Raw genomic sequence first — 18,166 nt, forward strand, 5'->3', positions numbered from 1 at the left:
TGCAAGGTTGTGATTGCTCTGAGGCTTCTGACGCATTTGCTTTAGTCACTCTCCCTCTGTGAGCTGGCTGTTTTTCATTCAATAAGAACATTTTGTGAATATGAAGCAAAGTGCTGCAAAAGCAAACAGGAATATCACACTAAAAAGAAGCTTTGCTGCTCCTTTGGGGCTGCTTTTAAACTCAAAAAAGGAGATTTTTAATGAAAAACCAGCATCACTATTCCAAAATGAATACACTTTATATGCAGGGATGAATTGTAAGGCTTTTAAATGAGCAGCAAAAGTAGAGAGGAATACCCACAAGTGTAAAAATAGGCCACAACAGGGCTTATGTAACAAATGGGACGTTGGGGTTGTTTACAGTGGAAGTGTGTGCCTCAGAAATGAATGGTAACAATGCAGTATTATGCTGCACTTTTGAAATCCTTGTTAATCCAAATGAACTCAAAAGGACTGTCAACCACACTGAAATGTGCTATAAAATGTATTTTTAATGCGTTTTAATAAGTGGAGCGTTTCTGTTTTATTAAATTAAGATAAAACGTGACTTTATGTGTTTGTTTTTTTGCGCTACACTTCCGTTTTACGGCCCACAATAAAGATTTTCTTGTTTTTCAGCGGGCCTCTGATAATTTCAGTTTCTACATGAGAAAGCTGTTTGGAAAGCGCGAGGCGGGGTTTCCCTAGCTTGAATAATCAAAGCAGCCAATCAGCGGCGGCCGAACCGCATGATTGACAGGCACGGCCCCTGCACAGAACACCCCGCCTCCCTATGACTCTGTGTTTTATTCTGTTTTTAGAGCAGCAGCGTCACATGTTGTTTTTCTCCAGGATCAGATCGGTCTGGTCCCTCTGCACTGTTGCATCTGACAGCGGACACAGCTATCGGTGTCTGCCATGGATTTGATTTGAAAACGGGTGATATTTTAAGTTTTTTCCTGCTTTTCTTTTTTCCTCTAAAGGACTTTGCTTATCTGGAGTTTGAGAGGTGAAGCGGAGAGAAATGGCAAGTCCTCCAGCGACGGGAGGACACCTGTTATCTAACGGGACGACCGGAGTGAAGAAGTGCGGGTACCTAAGGAAGCAGAAACACGGACACAGACGCTTCTTCGTGCTCCGGGAGGCCACCGAGCGCTACCCCGCCAGGTTGGAGTATTACGAAAGCGAGAAGAAATGGAGGAACAAGTCCGCGGCGAAACGGGTCATAACTTTGGACTCCTGTCTGTGCGTAAACAAACGAGCTGACGCCAAACACAAGCACCTCATCGCCCTCTACACCAAGGACGAGTACTTCGCTGTGGCTGCTGACAACGAGCAGGAGCAGGAGAGCTGGTACACTGTGTTGACTGATCTAATAGCCGAGGGGAAAGTGTACGACAGCCCCGCTTCCACTTCCTCTTTGGTGGGCTTTGAAGAATCCAGCTATGGACTTATTACTCCTGCAACAGCTGCCTATAAAGAGGTATGGCAGGTCAACTTGAAATCCAAAGGCTTGGGTCAAATTAAGAACCTCACTGGAGTGTACAGGCTGTGTTTGTCCAGCCGGACCATCAGCTTTGTGAAACTGAACTCAGAAACAGCTGCTGTGAGTTTACAGCTCATGAACATTCGGAGATGTGGCCACTCGGACAGCTTCTTCTTCATAGAGGTGGGTCGGTCAGCGGTCACCGGGCCTGGGGAGTTCTGGATGCAGGCAGAGGACTCGGTGGTGGCGCAGAATATCCACGAGACTATTCTGGAGGCCATGAAAGCCATGAAGGAGCTGTCTGAGTTTAGGCCACGCAGCAAAAGCCAGTCCGCCAGCACTAACCCCATCTCTGTGCCCACACGGCGCAACCTCAACAACCTCCCCCCAAGCCAGACGGGCCTGGTTAGGAGATCCAGAACAGATAGCATGGCAGCCACGTCCCCAGGGAGAAAGTTTACTTCCTGTCGGATAAGGACGGCCAGTGAGGGGGATGGAAGTGTGACCCGGCCTGTGTCCATGTCCATATCTGTGAATGGAAGTCCAACCAGTCCAAACTCCGGAAATCTCAGCAGGTGTCACACCCTCAGCAGTGGGCGCACCTGCAGGATGCTAGAGTCCTCCTCTAACTTGCATCACAGCCGGTCCATGCCTGTGTCCAACTCCCCTCCAGCCGCCTCCAGCCCCATTAGTATGTCTCCCAGAGGGGGCGCTATCGTCAGCACTCCGGACAAAGCAAGGCGACCCTTCAGCTGCAGCGCCTCCATCTCTGGATCCCTCAGTGACACTGGTTTTATGCTCTGTGACGACTACAGCTCAAGCCCAGGTGAACCCAAATTCCTCCCCTTGACCCGCAGCGACACCCCAGATTCTCTGTCCAGCACGCCCCCATCCCGTGACATCAGTGACCCCTGTGGTTACATGATAATGGAGGGATCAAATGGCAGCAGGTCCGGGCTCAGCAGTGAAAGTCTTGCGTTTGACAAAGCTTACAGGAAGCGGACACACTCCCTTACTACACCACGTCAACAAAGGGTGGTGGCGCCGTTGTCCTCGGCCTCCCTTGATGAGTACACCCTCATGAGGATGGCCCATGGGCAGAACTCCCACTCTGCCTCACCCAAGGTGTGCTACCCAGAGGATTATGGAGACATCGAAATCGGTTCATCCAGGAGCTCCAGTAGTAACCTTGGAGACGATGGCTACATGCCAATGACACCAGGTGTAGCTTCCCAGTCAGTTAAGGTCGACAACTACGTCCCCATGAGCCCTATGTGCGTCTCAGCACCGAAACAGATTGTGAACCCAAGGGTGCATCCACAGGCCGCTGCCAATGGCGGGTACAAAACCAACTCCCCCTGCAGCAGCTCTCTGGAGGACAATGGCTACATGAGAATGTGGTGTGGATCCAAGTCATCTATTGAGAGCCCGGACAGGCATGGTGAATACATGAATATGTCACCTGGGAACCCACCACCACTCCAAACCCCACCTGACTACTACCTGGGCCTTCTGGCTGGCGACCACGCATCAGTTCGGCCGTCTTACCACGCCGGTTCCCTTACACTTCCTGCTAAACTTCAAGCTCCCAAGAACGACGAAAGCAACCAGTACGTGTTGATGAGTCCTCAAAGTTTGAGGCAAAGGTCGGGGGAGTCGGACTATTACTCAGTGATGCACCCCAGTCAGACCTCACCTCTGAGCCCTTCAGTCCCTTCCCCAGTCAGGCACAGCCGGGCAGAAAGCCTGCCTTACAGAGGGAGGCTGGGCAGACCTAATAGGCTATCTCTGGACACCTTGAGGACCCTACCTAGCATGAACGAGCACCCTCTTCCAGGGGAACCTCGCAGCCCTGGTGAATACATCAACATTGACTTTAGCAGCACCAGATACTCCCCACCCTCCACTGTATCAACAGAAAGCCAGTCTTCATCACTAGGATCCAACAGCGGGGGGCCAGGGAGGTCGTCTCTAACAGACTATATGAACCTGGAGCTGGGCTCGCACTCACCTAAAGAGGCTGACACTCCTGCTGAGCGCTTGGACACACTTCAAGAGTTATCCATGTGCCCCTGCTCGGAGGAGGATGGAGTGTACCATCTTGTGGATCACGAAAAGGGGTCTCAGGGCCTCAGTGGTGATGTGAAAAATGACTACACAGAGATGACGTTCGGGATGACCAGCTCACCTCCACAGCTTGTTCCTCAGAACACAGCAAGGTATGTGCATCTGTGCTGGGAGGGAGGGGGAGGGTGGGTCAGGATTACAAGAATAGTGGGTTCTGTGTGATTTAAAGGGAGTGTTCTTGATCTAAATGGAAAGAATGTACATTTTTTAAGAGTTTCTGATTTACAGCATTCATGTTTATCTTCCTAGAACAGATTTATGATGATGTACTAACAGCTAAAGAGGCTATGATTTTTTAAATGTGTATGAAAGTTAAGCTTCTTGCTGGAGAAATGTCCTAAATTTTTAACACTGTTCTCCAGCAGCCAGATGAGCAGAGACAGGAGACCGTCTCTGGAGGACCAGGGTGTCCCAGAAAGCATTGGGGTCTTCCTGCTCAGTGCCCCAACTTCCTCCACACTGGACCCCGACTGCTCAGCCAAGGTGATCCGCGCCAATCCGCAGGGCCGCAGGCGCCACAGCTCCGAGACTTTCTCCGCCACCGCCACGGTGACACCGGTGTTCCCCTCCTTCGCCCGCGGGGACACGGTGAAGAGGCACAGCTCGGTGGAGAACATCTCATCCCGGAGCAGCGAGGGCTCCGACGAGGAGTATGGCAGCCCCTTGAACCAGCAGAGCTCGGCCGGGTACCCCAACGGACTCAACTACATTGCCTTGAACCTGCTGGACAACAGGGACATGGAGAAATGTGAGGACTTGGCTGGCTTCAAACCTGCCAGCAGCTGCAAAGGTGGCATCAATGGATTACACAGCTCACCATATGTCTGCTTGGGATTCAAGGAGGCTGCAACTACTGCCAAAGGTGAGTGACATTGATGTCAGATGTTTTACTGCAGAAAGTGTTTTTAATTCCTGCAGCAACAAAAGCACAGGAGTTTGATTCTGCTATGCAGAAAAACATCTGTATTATGTGGTTAAATTGAGCAGAGAAATCAACAAAGATGAAAGCATTTCCTGCAGATTTGAGTTCAAACTGGCTCTGTGGATTCCAACAACATGAGTAGGTGGTGCTGATGTGGCCTTTGGGTGTTTCTCTTAAGCTGCTACTCTTTGAATTTACAGCTCCTGTGATGTGCACAACATTTCATTGCAACTTTGCTTATCAAGAGGTGTTCAAAGACAGAGCACTTGCACTAGATCTTTAGTTCTAATCACTTTCTCTTGTAGTGTATTTTTAAGTCATTCATATTTAGTAATAGCAGCAATTCCCGCAGCATGTGAACGCAGCACGAGGCTGCTATGAAACGTGACCAGGCTGAGAGCTCTGAAGTAAACAAGCACCATGACAGAGCAGGACGCTGCCTCGCTGCTGCTGTCGTGGGCTGCGAACGCTAAAAATACATGAGTAGATTTTAGGATTCCACCAACGCTTGTTATGAATGAAACTTGCTTGTGCAAAAAGCAGACTGGATCGTGGAGAATATCTTAGATGTAAAGTCAGCATTTAATGATTCCCAGTTGAAGTATTTAGTACAGCTTGTTGTTTACTTGTTATGTTATTTGTAATGCTAAAGGAATGCCTAGGTAAGCCCTCTTGACAGCCCTAATGTCACAACAAGCCGCAGGCATTTCCGTCTGTTGTTTTTCAGTTGGGTAGGCTTTAGGATGGGTTGCACATCAATATGACCTCTGTAGACCCCTCATTCCCACCATCCAATGATCAATACCTTGTCCCAAAATAACCAGACAAACAAAACAAAGCCGTGACGTAGGATAGCAGACACTGTAAACAGGTGACAGCACTGTTGGCATAAAAAAAGCAAAGTTTGACTATCTGTCCTCTTCACCGTGAGCTCACATGTTTGTGAACACATAGAAGGTGGTTGGAGTGAGGAGAGAGAAGGGGGGGTGTTGTATGCCTGACATGTGAGGCCCTAGCACAAGTGGATATGTGTTTGTGTCCTTGTAGGCAGAGAGGGAGAGAGGGGAAAACAACAAAGTGGGCGAGTTGCTATGCGGCCATCAGGTAACTGGATGTCACGGTCCACATTCCAGGCAGAGCGGGGTTTGAAAAGTTGCTGCGAGGGTGGGAGGGGGGCTGTTTTTGTCGCCATGCTTGAATAGGAAAGTGGCTTTTATTTCACCACAAGGCTGCTGTGTGGGGAGAGGAGTTGTTTTTGTTTCACTTTTAAAAGACACTCTGGTAAATAAGAAGGAATGCACTAGAACTGACAAGGAAATCTATTGAAATATTTGACTGTGAGATGTGCATAATGATCGTCTGATTCATCCTCTAAAAAGGCCAAAAGCCCTGATAACATCATGTGGGTGCATCTTGTTTGTTTTTGTCCAAGAAGTGTGGGCTTGCACGTGTTCTGCACTCATGTTTCAATGGAGTACAAACATTTTATTGGTGCTAATAAAGGCTGCTGAATGTAAATGAGTAGGGAGAGGGGAGGAAAAGACCCAAGCACATACATGTGGACTCTAGCACGTACACATGCAGAACTGCGAAGGGTGTTTTTCTCTCTCAGGGACCTTTTTTTTTTTTTTTTTTTTTTTTTTTTTTTCCAGTGGCGTTGCCTGCATCCGTGAACACTTGGCAGAGATGTTCACATAGAGAGAGAGAGACGACTGTTTTGTTTTCCAGTGCTGCTTGCCTGCCTGTTTGTGGTAGAGCGAATGAATGCGTGCATAATGGGGCAGCATGGCACGTGCACTCCGCTGCCCTTCTGCCTCATTAGGCTGTTCACTTAGCAGAAGTAAGACAAGCAGAGAGGGGGAGATGGAGCACAGCCCTGTATGCTCGGTAGAAAAAGGAGGAGCAGAGGGAGGGGGGGGCTTGGGCTTTTTAAAGCAACAAACAAACTCATTGGTGAGGCCCCTGCTCGAGCAAGGTGCATTCTGGGAGTTCAGAAGCCCAGGATGGCAGACCTGATTGCTTGTTTACCGAACACTCAGTCCTGCTGCTGTGTGGTGAAGTGGGGTGAAGGAGGTTGAAGTGCTCGTTGAGGGTTATTGGCGCTAGGCCCGACTTGCGGATGACTTTGATTTCTTGTTTATCAGGACGGCATGCTGGGAACTTGGACCATGCTGTCCTGACCCAAAAGTCTGCAGTTTTTATATCCAGACAAGCCCCTTTGATCATTACTACCCCTTCTTTGGGTTCAGGGGACCATGTGTTTGGATCAAAGTACTGTAGCGCTTAACCCTAACTGCCCCTTGGAATTTAGCGTTTGCCCCCCACACCCATTTAACAGCCCCTTTGGTTTGAAACGTGACTGCACCTCTTTCAGTCAACAAAACCCTCAGGTCATAAGCTCTTGACAGCTGGATACTCTTTTTTGGGTGCTCCACCTAGAGTCAGCTTAGACGTCTTAATGCCCGGCATCAGGTGTTTGTTTACCTTGTTCTGTCAGCAGAACAGGATCCCATGTGACTTGGAGCTGGTGTTTACCTCCTCCCTGACCCAAGCCACTCGCATCCTCTCTTTGCCCTGGCTAGCCGCAGCTCAGCCAGGTGGATGTTCTGTACCAGACTCAGATTAGCCAAGTCAGCCGTCTCTGTTTGTATTCCCTACCTTGTCTGATTAATACCTTTATCTGACGGCGTCAAACAGCTTCTGATGCCTCTGTGACGACTAAAGAAGCTCTATGAGCACAGCGAGATTATTCCTAGTACATTTGAGCTTATGTATCCATAATCGGTCCATCATCAGGCATCACTGTAAGAAGAGGACGGAGAGTGGAATGAAAGGTCTGAGTTGTACTGCTGAAGACTTGCATTGAAAATACCCTGAAACTGCCTAAATTGTGTTATTGGGTGTTAGCATGTGTGCTAGTGAATGCACCAATGTCTATCCCTCCAAAACAGCAGCCAACACTGCAGCAACCACTAGCTGAAGAGTAATTGCTAGCATAGAACGATCAGATAAAGTTGGTTTTATCAGAGAAAAAGTCTTGGGGGGGGTCCAAAAGATAAGGGGGGCTTACAGTTGATTACGGTTAATATTTACTAGCTAGCATACCTCTTTTTTGACAGCATAGAAACATGTTTTGTTGATAGCTTAATCAATAATATTTGCAAAATTGTAAGCAGTCATGCAAAATTGTAAGCAGTTAAGTTATTTTAAGTTGAGGCAATTAAAATCAGTAAAAATACAAAGCTAAGGCCACTTAAGATCATAATTTCAATAGCATTTTCCAGTTACGAGCCAGGTAGCTGCTAATGCTAGCTTCGTTTGAGTTAAGGTTTAAATAACCTCTAGTAGCTAGCAAAAGAGAACAGTGCACTGCTAGCATAAAAGGTAAGGCCAAAACTAGCAGTCATTGTTCTTCAAATATGCTTTTTATGTTTCTTTTAAACTAGACTTTCTATGACACAAAAACAGCATAGCTTTTCTGCTTCAGATTAAAATTGCCTTGGTGTACTAGCAAGATAAGTACTAGCAAAACAGTCGGAGCTCTTCAAATGCATTTTATGGATCTTTTGAAATTACACCAGACCGCTATTAAGGCTAGCTTTGAAATTTTTTTGTAGCACTTAGCATGATAGAACAGTACGCTGCTAGCTTAAAGCATTAAATGTATAAAAAATAGCAAAACAGTTCTTCAAATATGTTTTATGTATCTTTTCAAAATCAGTATCACCAGGATGTTATTTAGGTTTGCTTTGCTTAATTAAACGTTAAGATTACTTGATTGTACTAGCTAGCAAATCGTCTTTGTAGCAGTTAGCATAATAGAACATCAGGCTGCTAGCTTAAAGCACTGTACGTATAAAATCTAGCGGAACAGAGTTCTTCGAATACATTTTATGTATTTTTCAAAATAATATCCTGTTATTTAGGCTAGCTATGCAAAATTACTTCAGTGTACTAGCTAGCAAATCTTCTTTGCAGCAGTTAGCAATGTAAAAACTATTAAGACAGAGCTCTTCAAATATTTTTTATGTACCTTCAAACCTGCAGAACACTGCTATTTAAGTTAGCTTTCCTTTTTTAAAGGTTGAAATTGGTTTCGTGCACTAGCTAGCAAATCTTTGCAGCAATTAGCATAATAGAAGATTCTGCACCTAGCTTAAAGCATAATTGAGGAGGCTGCTACTAGCTCAGAGCATAATATACGTAAAAACTAGCAATACAGACTTTTTCAAATACACTTTTTAATCATATTATTCACTCATTAAACCCATTAACACACCCAGTATTTCCATGCTTTGCTTTCTCATCTTTTTCCTGACATAGATGCTAGCAAGGTATGCTGCTAGCTTAGAGTTCAGTGTACATCAAAATTTCAGCAGTCATTGTTTAGGAAACACATTTTTTATTTATGTATCTTTTAAAAATGTTTTTATGTTAGGAATCAGGGTCCTTGACACTCTTCATTAGCATATAAGAAGAGGCTTTGAGTTAAGGGTCTTATTAGCTTAGCTTCTTTTACAGGATTCTTTAAGGGTTCTGTGGCAGGAAGAATAATAAATACAAATACATAGAGGTTTTGTATTAAAGTATAAAGCGTTTAAATATTAACTTACATGTTTGTTTTTCTAACACACTTGCATGAGAGAGCCTCTCAGTGTATGCTAATACTCAGGTATTGCAGTCGGTACTGGGGAAAAACATCCGAACGTCTCTAGGAAAAACATAAGGGGACTCAAGATTTGAGGAGCCCTGCTGTGACACTCTGAGTCCCTCCTGAGTGCTAGTGGCAGATGGCCACTCTCTGGAGGGCAAGTGTGTGAGAGAGTGGGGGGGTAGGAGGTGGAAGGGGGCTAAACACCTGCCACGCTGCACTATCCTGACAAGCACGCAAACCTGCTCATTACACCAATTTCCCTCCCTATGCCCACTCTAGCACATAAACGCATACATACATCACTCTCTCAAGCAAACACTCACATCCCCACCTACTCACTATCCCCTCTGCTAATGACAGCCCACCATCTGCCGCACCCACGGGCTACGCAGAGCATGACCATCAGCACCGTGTATGTGTGTATGTGTAATTTATCGGCCAGATTAGAAGCATTCGTGTCCATCCGCTCAAATCCTGCTTCCTCTTAACGTCATTCAGGCAGTAGTATTTTGAATGATGTCATCGCGGAGAGGAGGCTGGATATAAAATGTACCCAGAGAGTGTTACATATAACTGTGTTATTTACATTTCCTGTGCACTGAGCGAAAGAGGTCTTGCTGCACAGCCATGCATCCCTAACTTGCTCTGAGCATGCTCAGAAGGGACTTTGAGGAGATGGAATAGGGGAAGTGATTTGTTTTCAACTACATTCTTCTCTTGTTTTCATGGTATATCGTGGCACAGATTTAGAAAGAGGCACGAAGCTCTGTTACATACATTTAGATTATTTAATATTTTTGCCAGAAAATGCACTTTTTTGACCTTTTAAGATACATTTTTATTTTTATTTTAAAATGTTAGAAATACAGTCTTATGCTAGAGTTAACATAAAGCCTTACTCTGGAAGTGCTAGATGGCATTTTAGTTTTATTTTAGGGGACTTTTTTTTACATTTTTAATGGCATCAAATAACTTAAATCAAAAAGATAAATGAACCAACATGTGAGAAGTCATTAGGCAAGATAGAATACTTCACATTTATATAAGGCTTTATTGATGGGACCGTATGTTAATGTAAAACCTCGATATACCTTTCAGCATTGATAGTACCTTTCCAGATGTGTAATCTACTCATGCCATAGGCACTAATGCAACCCCCTACCATCAGAGATGCAGGCTTTTGGACTGTCTGTCGTTCAGTCTGCAGGACAAAGTGTCCATTGTTTTTAGAAAGAATTTCAAATTTGGATTTATCTGACCACAGAACAGTTTTCCATTTTGCCTCATTCCATTTTAAATGAGCTTTGGCCAGCAGCGTTTCTGGATTGTTTTCACACATGGCTTCCTCTTTGCATGATGCAGCTTTAACTTTGATTATGGATGGCACGGTGATCTGACAGTGATTTCTGGAGGCTCTGCTGATCCTGAAGGCCCATGAGGCCTTTTTTTAGCATACCTTTAGTCGCATTTTGTTCTGCCATTTGTGGATTTACCCATAAATGCGACCCCCGATTTTGCCCATCAGCCTGATTGTCCAGTCCGTTGTTGCTGCATCCCTGCACTCTGGGGTCAGGCGCACACATCCACACTGCTAAATAGTTTATTTACATCCTCCCAGACTTGCACTGAAGCCGATCTGGCGGGCAGAACAAAGCAGTGGCAGGAAATCCAGAAATGCCATGTTACTTGATACATGGAGAACAAACATGCACACGTAACACCGTGGGCTCTTGTGTCAGAGTTTCCAAGCAGTGCGAGTGTTGTGTATGTGAGTGTGTGTCATGGCACAAGGGAGGAGGGGGGCTAAAGTAGGGCGGGATGTTCCAGACAGAAGCGCTAGCTGCTAGATAACTGCGTGGCCAGCGTTCCCCACATTTAGCCAGCCACGGCTCCAGATGAGATTACAGCCTCTACAGGCAAGATTAGACGGCCAGGGGTAGATCAGCGACGGTCAGTTGCTTCTCCACAGGCAGCAGCTGCAATACAGTGCAAGGTGTGCTCCCTTTGACCTCTCCAAATTAAGCTTGTTAGCAAAAAATCATTCTGTAATCAACAAAATTCTTCATGGAATTTGGCTGCAGGATTATATCTGGGTAGCACTAAAGACGATGTTCCCAAACAGTAATATCCTCTCTTTCATTGATCCACTTTGTCCCTAAAAAAGAGACAGTACATTCAAGGGAATTGTGGATATTTTGATATTACATAATAAAAGATACTAAATCCTTAGTCTTTATCTAAGGATTAAGTGACTCAACATACCTTGTTTATTAAACCCCCTTTATCCTTTTCCTTTTCTCATTTTATTGTAATAAAATGTATTTTTAAGGGTCTCCAGTGTAAATTGGAATTGGGTTACTGCTCCCAGAATGCAGCTTTTCAGAAACTGAAATTGCTTTCCTGGCCTCTGATTACATGATTTTCATAATTTTATTCTGATAAATATATTAAAGCAAAATAAAACACTGTATTTTCCCCCTTCAAACATCCCCAGGCCTCTTTTTTCCCCTCTCTGAATGTACATCAAGGCTGCATCCGCTTCTGTGTTGCACACTGGTCCTCCTCTGCTCAGTGTGTGTCCATAGCAACACGACAGGAGACCCCCAACCCCCATCCCTCTGCATCCTAGATTATGTAATTACGACCGTTGCAGAGCGCGCTTCCACTCCCGACCTTCCCCACTGCCCCACGCTACCCCAACATCCTTCAAGTGCTTCCTGGGCAAAACAGCTGGCATGTTAAGGAATGGCATGCCTTGCTAAAACACAGCAAAATTTGGAGGGGGTCAGGGGTGGAGGGCGGGGAAGAGAATGCCATTTTTGTACAGTAGAACCTCACAATATACAGATTTTTAAATCCTCCACCAATTCACATGAAAATCATAGCAACATAAACCAAAGCCTTACTCATTAACATCACTAAACATAGGAGAACATAAACAAAACAACTAAGTTCACGTACCCAAAATCCTTTACTTACAGCACTCTCTGTTCTTGTTATTCAGGCTGTTATGCCGAGTGTCTCCTTGTTATTCTGGGACAAGTACACAGCCTAATCTGAGTCCGTAAATGAGTTCACACAGTACAGTACAGTACAGCCCGCTGTTCTCTCAAACTTGCCATGTTGACTGCCTTAAAGGTCTTCATTGTACTCACAAATGTTATTTATGGGGAGATAATCAGACGACAAATTACAGTTTATTCAGTTGAGACTGAAGGAATTGATTTTAGGCTTCTAAACTTGATCATGAAACCTTTCTCCTTGGACTTGTGTCTGCTAATATGCAAAAAAATGTTGCTACATTTTTATCCAATTTTATAATGGCAAATTTGGGCTTAATTGCCCAGCAACTGAGGAGGAAAATGATTTTAATGGCTGAAATGTTGACTGTAGTTGAATTGTATGATGATTTAAAGCTATCTTGTTGAAGTTGAACCTTGTGTTGTAGTGGTTCTACCAGGGATTTTTGCACTTACCACTGATGTCATGAATAAACTGAGGCTGGCTGCACACTAGATGAGTTTAGGCCCAATTTAAGGCCTGATTTAGTCATAGTCAACCTGTGGTGAAAAGCCCAAGAGGGCTTCCCCCCATCAATCCCCTGCAATCTAGGGAAACTTTTAAGTAGTCATTTTAGTCATTTTAAAAACAAACAGTAAAATTTAAAAGACAGTCTCATAAGCATATTGTTTTAACAGCTTTAAACATTTACATTAAATGGAGACTTTTATATAATAAACAACCAAGATATATCCCTGCAAAAAGGATTTTTTTTGTTTTGTTTATTTTGCAATGAAAGGTTTTTAATTTGAAGAAAATATTTCAAGTTGATGCACTGTTGAAATGACTCTAAAATGCACAGGAAATCAAGTTGAGTCTTGTGAATGTAGCCTGCTGCAATTAAGTGAGTAGTCTGCTGTTTGGCTGACAGTTGGTACTTCTGGAAAGCCCTGCCTCGATTAATCAAGAGGGCAGAATCCACTTTAACGCCTGAAAAATGTTAATCAAACTATCTTAAACAGTCAACAAAAGGGAAAAAAGTAGTTGGCTTCAATTAAGTGAGTAGCCTGCTATTTGGACAACAGCTGCTGCTTTTGGAAAGCCTTGCCCCAACCATCAATGGGGCATAAGCCAATTTAAAGCGTGAAGCCTGTTAGTCAAAGTATTTATGAAGTTAACAAAAGATCAGAGCAGCCAGCACATTTGAAGTGAGTAGTCTGCTGTTTGGCAGAAGGCTGGTACTTGTGGAAATCCTTGCCCCAACAATCTGCAGAACCCACTTTAATGCCTGAAATTATTAATTGAACTGTTTTAAAGTCAAAAAAGGGAAAAAGTAGCTCACTCCAATTAAGTAAGTAGCCTGCTGTTTTGCCAACAAGTGGCACTTGTGGAAAGCCCTGCCCCAACCATCAAGGATTGCATAACCCAAGTTAATGCTTGTAACCTGTTAGTCAAAGTATTTTAACAAGTTAACAAAAGGAGAAAGTAGCCAGCTGTATTAAAGTGATTAGTCTGCTGTTTGGCTGACAGCTGGTGCTAGTGAAAGACTTCAACCATCAAGTGAGGGTAACCTAATTTAAACCTTGCAACCTATTAGTCAAACGTTTTTAACTAAGACAACAAAAGGAAGAAGTAACTGGCTGTAATGAAGTGAGTAGTCTGCTTTTTGGGCAACAGTAGCTTACTTTTACAGCTTACAACCACTGACAACTAAACTTTCTAACCACCCAGTTTAGGAGGTCGATCATCCTCTGTATTTCTCTTTCTTTTAAAGAAATGTGTTTATTTTTAAAAATTGACTGAAACATTCCTTTTGTTTGTCGTCTTCTGTGTTTTCAAAATCATTTAAAATGAGAAATTCATCTAGCCTGTTTCCAGTCTTTGATAAATGAAAATGAAATGTATGAAATGACTTTCTTTTCACTTATATACCTTATATACCTCTGTCTTGTTCTCTTTTTCAGACTGAAGGACTTGTCTATCCTTGGACTTGGCGTCTTCACTGAACTGCTGCTCAAGAAAAAGAAAAAAGAAAAAAAAAACTCTGCCCTGCCACTGGGCTCTGTGGCCCTAAAAGACTGTCTGGACCCTCAGCTACACTTACACATGCACTAATGCATAAACACTCTTCGGAAAACAAGCAGGTCACCATCTATGCATGTCATGAATTCGCTGAAGGCCGGACAGGTGTGTTTGTGTATGTGTGTCGGTGGATGTGTGTGTTCCCCTGCGCTTTCAGAGGCCGTCTTTGCTGCTGACCCAAATTTTGGCACAAGCACAGAAAGCAAAGATACTCAAGATAATAACGAAACTCTAATGGTACCCAGATACTATTTATTCACTTGAGGGCAGTTTTAAAACTGCCTGTATGTGTGCGAGTGTGTTACGGAGACAAAGTACGACCAAGCTGTGTGTCAGTGAAAAATAAAACCTACTATAAAAACGGCCCAGGGAGCGATGATACCAAGGTACACTGAGTAAATAACTATATTTAGATTAGATATTTTATTTATTTTTGAAAGATGAATGTCTGATAAGACCTACCCAATGCCTTAATGTATACTGTCCTTATGTTTTCTATGAAACAAGAGATAAATATTCTATTTCAGTATGTCTGTTTGGACCTGCATCTCTATATTGTTATGTTGTGGAAAGTAAGAAGCCTAGCTTACCATAAAAATATGATTTCGGAATTGTACAGTACAGTGGGGCTGCTTGAGATCTGATTTATCGTATTAATATTAAAGTATTTTCTTAATTAATAATTTCTTATTTATTCTAACCAAGTTTATTTTTGTCCAATCACAGAGCTGGACTTAAAGAGATATATTTCTAAATGTCAATAAGAGTTATGCATGTCTTTAGCTCAGACCCCACAACACCAGGCATCTGAATGCACTGTACCTCCCACAGTTCCTCAGTCACTTGAGCCTGAAAACCTCACACACTCCTACCTTTAAACCTATGGCCTGGCTCTTTAACTCGATACAGGCTGCCCTGCTGTGATATCATTTGAGGGTACAACTGCCTAGTTTCGGTGAAAACAGAGGGGTGGAGCTGGCAAACAAATGTCGAAGTTGGGGCACAGTCGAGACACTTTCTGATCAGGCAGTGAGGGGGGGGAAGGGTGCTGCCAAGAAGGCAGTGCAACAAAGAAAAAGCAGAGGAAGAGAGGCCAACAGCCACATCTGGCACCATCATGGAGGTTCAATGGAGAACCAGCTGTTTAGAAAATAGAACTTGTATCGCTTACAGCATAAAAAAAATCTCTTCCAGCTGTAGAGGATGTTATATAATTATGCTTTAGCACAAGTTAAAGCAAGAAAATATAACTGTGACAAATATTTAGCAAAATACTGAAACACAGTGCAGAAGTAGCAAAAGCTGAAAGGTCTTAACTTGTCACTGAAGTAATAAAGTAGTTAAAAAGCAACTACTGAATGTTTGCTTACATTAGCCAACATCAGGCAATGGCTAAGATTAGCTTACAGTAGCTAATTAGCTCAGTTAAACCAAACAAACTCATGGGATGAATAACCTGGCAAACAGTGTTTATTCCTTCAATTACTTGGACAGAAATTTAATAGGACATAATTGGATCTCCTTTTGAAGTTAGCCTTTATGCCTTTAGCATAACAGCAGCCTCTGTGGTTAAAGCATTTAAATCAAATGAATGCTAACGTTTGGTCTCACACTAGTCACGGTCGCACACTTATAAAGTAAGCCAACTATCTTAGTAACCGCTATATCAAAAGTTGGCTATGACGGACTTAAGCTAACTTAAGCTTAACTTGACTACAGTCAGCTAATGTTAGCTAACACAAGTAATGGCAGGTTGTTTTTATAGCTAGTGAGTTCAACTTTTTGTATAGGCTAAGGCTGAACTATATGCTACTAATACTTACTCAAACATGCATACTGCATGCTAAGCTAACATTCTGTATGTTGTTTAACCCTTCAAAGGGCACTGTAACCACATTCTATCTGTAGTTCCACTCTAAGCTTAGTTGGCCAAGCTAGCAACAAGCTAGCATGGCCGTTGGTCCATAAGCAGAGTTCACCAACAACTAAGTAGACATTTTAGTGTTATACTACTACTACATATTCAGACTACATACTAAGGTACTATGCTATCCCACCATAAAAGTCCCTTATTTCCACCTCATGTGATTTTATTAGTAACTTATTTACAATACAAGCTTTGACAACTTAGCTAGCAACAAGCTAGCATGACCGTCAGTCCATAAGCAGAATTCAACTACTACGTGGATATTTTAGTGTTAACATACTACTACTACATACTCACACTACATGCTAAGCTAGTATGCTAACCAAACATAATAAAAAGTCTCTTATCTCTGCCTCATGAGACTTTAGTAAAGGCTTATTTACACACTGCTAAGCTAGCAACAAGCTAGCTTGACTGTAACAACAGTTAAAACGTAATACAGTATGGTTGAAATCTTGGGATTTCTTGCATTGTATGAGTTTGGATTGTGCTGCATACTCGATGTGATGTCATATTTAGTTTGAAAAAAATGAAACTGTTTTTTCTTGACATAGCCAAAGATTTGCTACTTCATGAGTTAGCCCTCTTTAATCAAAAGAAAATCACAAATTATTAGCTACTAGGGAAATTATTGTCATGAACGCCTAAAACAAGATGCTCGCCAACAGCTTTGAACCTCTGAAATGGACGCCAGATGTTTTTAAAAGCATCCTGACTGTGTGGCGATTTCCACTGTGCCGACTCCAGCTGGCTCACGACCCCTTTAGTGTACAGTAGATTGTAAAACTTTAAACCATGTCTGAATGTATCGCTGAGCTGGTGTGAGCACCACAAAAACACAATGTGGGAAATGTTTTTTCACAGAGACGTGTAATATTGGAGCTGTACCACGCGAAGTTGTGGTATCTATTTATCTTTAGAGTCTTGAATGTGTATATTGTGTACATAAGAGAGTTTAACTAAAAGAAATCTATTGAAAATAAATAGAGTACTTAGATTTTACCTATGTTGCAATGATATTCCTGTGTAAAGACTTTGGCTACAGATTTTTCAAAGGGGGTGGGTTTTTGCTTTGGGCTTGTACAGTGTATTGTATGCTTTTCTCCCTCACAGTCTGATTATATGACAAAATACTCTGTCTATTTTATTATAGAGATCTCTTTGCCTTGTCGACACACTTTACCTAACGGCATATGCAATAGTGACATGAATACAATCTAGTTTACAACTGTGGAACCAAATGTACCATTGCATTCATGTTTTTTTTTTTTTGTGTGTCGAGCAGAAGCTGTTTTTGCTCCTTGTACATTTCTCTCTGTCTGCCAAGTGTTTTGTTTTTGTCGCTGGGAACTTTGTTCTTAACACGTCTCAAAGCGCTTATCCCCCATTTCTGTATCCATGAGCGGACTCTTGTTTTACAGATTGATCTTCAGTCTGAATGTGTCATTGTCTTCCATTGTACATAGTTCAATATACTGTTTATTGTGATGCTCACATGAGATGATTATAATGATTTATAAATTCTGGTAGTCGAGTATTGCTTTCGTCTGTATTGATTATGGATAGCAACCTACAGAAATAAATGAATTTATTTAAAGAGATACTACTTTGTCTGTGATTCTTTTAACGTCCACAAGAGACATCTCAGTCTAAACTTTCTCCAACATTTGAAATCATTTCTTTGTGCAACTGGCAGCAACACATCCCAAAAAAGTAGGGACAGGGTAACAGAAGGCTAGAAAAGTAAGTAGAACTAATGAAAAACAGCTCAAGGAGCATTTTGCAATCAATTAGGTAAATTTTCAACATGTTAGTAACATGACTGGGTATGAGAAGAGCACTTTAGAGAGGCAGAGGTTCACCAATCTGGGGAAAAAAGCATCCAAAAATTGTGCAACAATTTCAGCTAAATGTTCTTTAATATAAAAGACTAAATATCCCAACATCTACAGTACATTAAGATAAAAAGATTTAGAGAATCTGGAGAAA

General features: G+C 42.9%; 1 protein-coding gene across 2 annotated transcripts; it reads left to right on the forward strand.

The window, feature by feature from the left end:
* The first annotated feature begins 777 nt into the window (after nt 1-777).
* LOC121506091 (insulin receptor substrate 2-like) lies at nt 778-17,778 on the forward strand. Of its 2 annotated transcripts, none has more exons than XM_041781621.1 (3): nt 778-3,684; nt 3,958-4,454; nt 14,133-17,778. In XM_041781621.1, exons 1-3 carry the CDS (start codon nt 1,004-1,006, stop codon nt 14,135-14,137), a joined length of 3,183 nt encoding a protein of 1,060 aa, XP_041637555.1. In that variant the 5' UTR covers nt 778-1,003; the 3' UTR covers nt 14,138-17,778. The 2 variants fall into 2 exon arrangements, with proteins under 2 accessions (XP_041637555.1, XP_041637554.1); XM_041781620.1 differs by having other exon boundaries at nt 781-3,684; nt 3,955-4,454.
* The last annotated feature ends 388 nt before the right edge of the window (nt 17,779-18,166 follow it).

Source organism: Cheilinus undulatus, linkage group 24 (assembly GCF_018320785.1).
Source record: "Cheilinus undulatus linkage group 24, ASM1832078v1, whole genome shotgun sequence".
Classification (NCBI taxonomy): Eukaryota; Metazoa; Chordata; class Actinopteri; order Labriformes; family Labridae; genus Cheilinus; species Cheilinus undulatus.

Coding starts and splice junctions, on each gene's coding strand:
- LOC121506091 (XM_041781620.1), top strand. CDS start 1,004: ATGGCAAGTCCTCCAGCGACGGGAGGACACCTGTTATCTAACGGGACG. Junction 3,685..3,954: donor GTTCCTCAGAACACAGCAAG/GTATGTGCATCT, acceptor ACTGTTCTCCAG/CAGCCAGATGAGCAGAGACA.